At 58.7% G+C, this 4329-nt stretch overlaps 2 protein-coding genes across 2 annotated transcripts in view; one reads left to right on the forward strand and one right to left on the reverse strand.

The window, feature by feature from the left end:
* Positions 1-946, forward strand: part of H696_02478 (hypothetical protein) — a gene marked incomplete at both ends in the record, with an annotated part of 3685 nt that extends 2739 nt beyond the window's left edge. The window contains 3 exons of the mRNA XM_009496390.1: positions 14-195; positions 392-609; positions 779-946. Coding sequence (XP_009494665.1) covers positions 14-195; positions 392-609; positions 779-946 — 568 coding nt within the window. The remainder of the gene's footprint in view (positions 1-13; positions 196-391; positions 610-778) is intronic.
* A 219-nt stretch (positions 947-1165) lies between these two features.
* Positions 1166-4316, reverse strand: H696_02479 (hypothetical protein). Its single transcript, XM_009496391.1, has 6 exons — positions 3939-4316; positions 3668-3737; positions 2281-3503; positions 1983-2133; positions 1685-1785; positions 1166-1574 (listed from the first exon to the last, which is right to left on the reverse strand). The coding sequence occupies exons 1-6, from the start codon at positions 4116-4118 to the stop codon at positions 1353-1355; spliced, it is 1947 nt and encodes a 648-aa protein (XP_009494666.1). The 5' UTR covers positions 4119-4316; the 3' UTR covers positions 1166-1352.
* Between the last annotated feature and the right edge of the window lie 13 nt (positions 4317-4329).

Below are 4329 nucleotides of genomic sequence, written 5' to 3' on the forward strand. Positions count from 1 at the left end.
GATATGCCCTGAGCAACGCCACCTACGATGTGGATCCCTTCTTCCATCAGGATGTCCTGGGATTTGTCAACGTGGGATCCTTCCATCTGGATCCTCCCTTCCGTATTCGCCATGTGTTTGGCTCGTCAGTTCCGCTATACATGTCCCAGCCCCTCATGTGGCTGGCCAACTCTACCTACGTCGAGAAGGTGAAGGGTGCGTTCAGGATTTCCACCCAATGGCCCTCTGCCTGGTTTCAGCCGGCTATCCTCCTCTTTCCTTGTCTCTCTCTCTCTCTCTCTCTCCCTCCCGCCGTCTTGCACCCCGCCACCTTTTCTCGCTTGTTTTGCTGTTCTAATGGCTGTCTGCTTGTTTCCCCCTCCCCTTCCTCCCCCCCCCCTATTTCCCCCAGTTGCCAACATGCACCCGAGCTTCGACACCTGCGCCACAATTGTCGATGTGGAGCCCCTCACTGGCAACACCATGAATGTGGCCAAGCGCCTGCAGGTGAATTACTATCTGGATGAGTCCACCGCGCGTGACCGCTTCCACATCGGGTTGCAAAAGGACATCTTCCTGCCGACGATGTACATTGAACAAACCGCCGGCGTGACGAAAGAGCTGGCCGATGTGCGTGTCCCTCTCCTCCACCCCTGCCCTCTCGTCTCTCTATCTCGCGCTCTCTCTATTGATGGGGATTTATCTTCAAGATTGCGTTTGGCGGCTCTAACCGCGGTGCTTGCGCCTCTCCCCTCGCGGGGTCCTCCCCCCCCCCCCTCCCCCCCTGTGGATGATGTAGGATTGGTCTTCCCAAATTGGTTTGATTGATGCCCTGCGGGGTTATGTCTTCGTGATTGGCCAGTCCATTTGCTATTCTGGCTTGATTCTATTCGCCTGCCTGACGGTCTTCTACCTTCGCAGGCACAAGCACTCTCTGAGATACGGGGACTATGAGACCATCAATTAGGCGAGCGACTGGTGGTTGGGGGGAGCGTTGGGCTCGTCCCCTCCTCCGCCAGCGCCGGCGCTGGAAGAGTCTTCCATCCCCTGCCCCCCTCTCCACTGCTTTCTTGAGGATGGGGCATCATCTGACTTGCACACACCTACACAGGCAGATTGGGGCCCCAATATTTGTTCAAAATACATTCAACTCCTCCTTCCGTTACTGTTCCCCCCCCCCCTCCCCCGGAAATGTCTGCTCAGGGGGTCTGTCCTGTGGAAGAGGGAGGACAATGTACAAAGATTGAAAAGACCGAACAGCAGGACAAAGTCCAACACACAGATCTATATGAGTGGATTGGAGAGAGGGAGACAGAGGGAGAGGATGGGAGGCGAGGGAGGGAGGGAGGCAAGGGGAGAGGAGGGTGCCCAGTTCAAGGATCGGTGGTGTAGGGCAGGAGATCGATGTAGAAAGTCTCCAGGTGAAAGACGGACATTGCCAAAGTCACGCTCTTGATGAAAGGTCCAGAGCCACCGCTTGTCAGGCCGAGACTCATGAAGCCATATCGACGCGTGACGTTGACCGAGAGCTCGAGCTCGTGAGTCAACTTGTTGACGGACATCTTGAAATTCCCCTTGAAAATGGGCAGAGTGGCCTACCAGCACCGAGTGACAATACATGCATGTGTGAGTGATGGCTTATCGGGAGAGAGGGAGGGGGGGGGGGGGGCGGCACGGCGAGAGCTGAGGGGACCCGGAAACATACATGCAGCGAGCTGAGATCCAGTTGGTTACCACCGGTGGGCATGCTCTCTTCCCCAATGTGAAGGAAAGCGCAGTTCTTATACCGGGTGAGATACACGCGGCCTGGGTCCAAGGGGAGGGAAGGGGGAAGGGGGAAGCCATGGGCCCCAGGGAGAAGAGCAGAGACGTATGCGTGTGTGTGTGTGAGAGAGAGAGAGAGGGCGAGGAGGGCAGAAGGGAGGTCAGGGTGCTGATTCGCGGGAGGGTGTGTGCAGATGCGAATCTCAACACGCTTATCGTGGTAGGGGATGGAGGCGTACAGCGCTTGTTGTTCGAGCTCGAGGACGTGCGGTAGTGAGCGATTGACGACTGAGCGACATGGACCTGCTTGACGTCGGGGATTGGGATGGCCGAAAAGGAGGGCGTCCGGAAGAAGAGCGGATTCCCAAAAAGCTCATCCACATTGAATGGCTTGGCCGTTTGACAATGTTACCCGGTTAGTGGCTGTGTTTAGACAGAGGGAGGGAGACGAAGAAAAAAAAAAAAAGAAAAGAAAGAAGCAAAGGAGGCAAGGAGGGGGGAAATGCAGGGCCGGGGGGAGTGTCCAGGAGAACTCACAATCTGGTGGAAGTTGGCCGGCGCCGGGAGGAAGTTCATGCTCAGCATGCGAATGATGGACACCAGGCGCTCGGTGAGGAAGAGCTGAATCCGGTGCCACTCGTGGAGAAGACTCTTGAGGAACTTGTTCAGGAGGATCTCCGCATTCTGCAGCTCGATATACTTGTTCTTGACGAGGATGCGCGCGATCCAGGGATCCGCATCGAGGGTAAGCTTGCCGTCACGGATGTCCGCAATATACTGGGGAGCCATGCCGGCCAGGAATTCCTGGTCGACCGGGATTTCCCCGGTGTCGAGGCCATCCGATGCCCCGAGGGCCGAGGTGGAGATTATGGAGGCCGCGCTTCCTGTGGAGGAGGTGGAGCTACGCAACTCGGCCGGCCGGTCAAAGCGAATGCGATCCAACATGCCAAAGGTGCTCTGATTGAGCAGGCCGCTCAGCAGGCTCATGGTGCTTGTGTTTGTCGAGGAGGGCATGGCAAGAGGCGCGTCACTGGCGACCATCGGATTGGCCTCGGCGCGGGGGAAGGCCAGAGTCCCCGACGCACTGCGACCCAGGGAATCCGCCGTCGCCACGGGCGGGGTCCCATTGGCACTGAAGAACAGCTCGACTTTGGTCTCCGGAGTCTCACGGAAGAGCGGGCTGCCGGCAGCCAGGGTGGAGCTCAGCTGCTGCAGGTCCTCAGTCGCCCCGGTGCCGGAGCCAGACGAGCGCACAGCCAGGACTTGGTCCCCGGTGGCCGCCTGCGGGTCGATGACGACGTTGCCTTCATAGATGCCGCGCTCGAGCTGAGTGTCGGCCTGCAGGCGAGATTCCTGTGCGGCATTGTACTGGATGTTCATGTTCAGGGCATTCTCATGGCGCTCGCAGGAGGACTCGCTCCGAGAATAGCACTGCCCGACGGCCTGCATCGATCGGTCCAGACGGTCCAGCGCTTGGAGAAAGTTTTCTTGGCAGGTGATCAGGTATTCCAGCATCCAGGGCAGCTCGCCGCGGAGATCACTCACATCCTGGATCAATTCATCAAGGTCGCCGATGAGGTTAACCTCGCGCTGGATGTGCTGGTGCTTGAGCAGATGGATTTGAGCGATCTGCGTCATCTGCGAGTGGAAGCCATCGAAGAAGACGTTCACATCGTTGGACAGGTCCGACGGCCAGCCAGCCTGGAGTTTCTGCGACCGCTGGTGGCTTTGGGAGTATGACGACTCCCGCTCGGAGAGTTCTGAGGCGTGCATGTGCGCGAAGGGGGAAAGGGGGAGGGGGGGGGGGGGGGCGAGGGTCAGATATTAGCTTGGGGGAGCATGGGATGCGGGATTGGCGATGATGGGCCAGGTGGCTGCAGAGAGTGCGGGCAATGCGAAAAAGGGGCGAAGCACGAGTGCGCACTCTGGAGGTACTCCACGAGGCCGACAAAGTACGAATGCGAGCTGAAGACAATGTCATCGAGGCGTTCCAGCTGGAGATTAACCATTGTTCGGGTTAGAGTGCCGGGGCAGCATATGGCCACCAGCCCCCTCGGGCCTCGCCGTCCATCATCCATGGGGGCAAAAGCGGAGGGGGACTGGGGGGCGAGGAGCAAGACGTGTATGCGCATGTGCATGGGGGTATGTGTGCATGTGTAGTAGGCGCGGCATGGGAGATAGGATGTGGTGCGTACGTTTGTCAAAACCCCTGGGACCGGGGCCCAGAGGCTGCGCCGGGAAATCTGCGAGCGCCAGGTGCCTGGCTGGCCGCGCAGCGGGAATTCCGCAACCTGGACCTTCTCAAAGAGCCTTTGAAAGCACTCCTTGACCGATTGGTCGATCTGGTGAGACTTTTTCACTTGGAAGAAGTTCATCCTCGCCGAGGACCTGCTAGAATGGGTTTAGCCTGAGGCTGGGTTGGGAGGAGGAGCAGGAGAGGGAGGGGAAAAGGAAGGCCTCGAAAGGGCGTGGACGGCCTTCGGAGAGCAGGCAGTGGAGGGGTGAGCGGGTGAGCAGATTCACCGACAGGGAGTAGCGTGGATGTGCGAGTGCATCGAGCAAAATGGGAGGCAAGGTACAGGGGGG

Source organism: Fonticula alba (assembly GCF_000388065.1).
Source record: "Fonticula alba strain ATCC 38817 unplaced genomic scaffold supercont2.3, whole genome shotgun sequence".
Lineage (NCBI taxonomy): Eukaryota > Rotosphaerida > Fonticulaceae > Fonticula > Fonticula alba.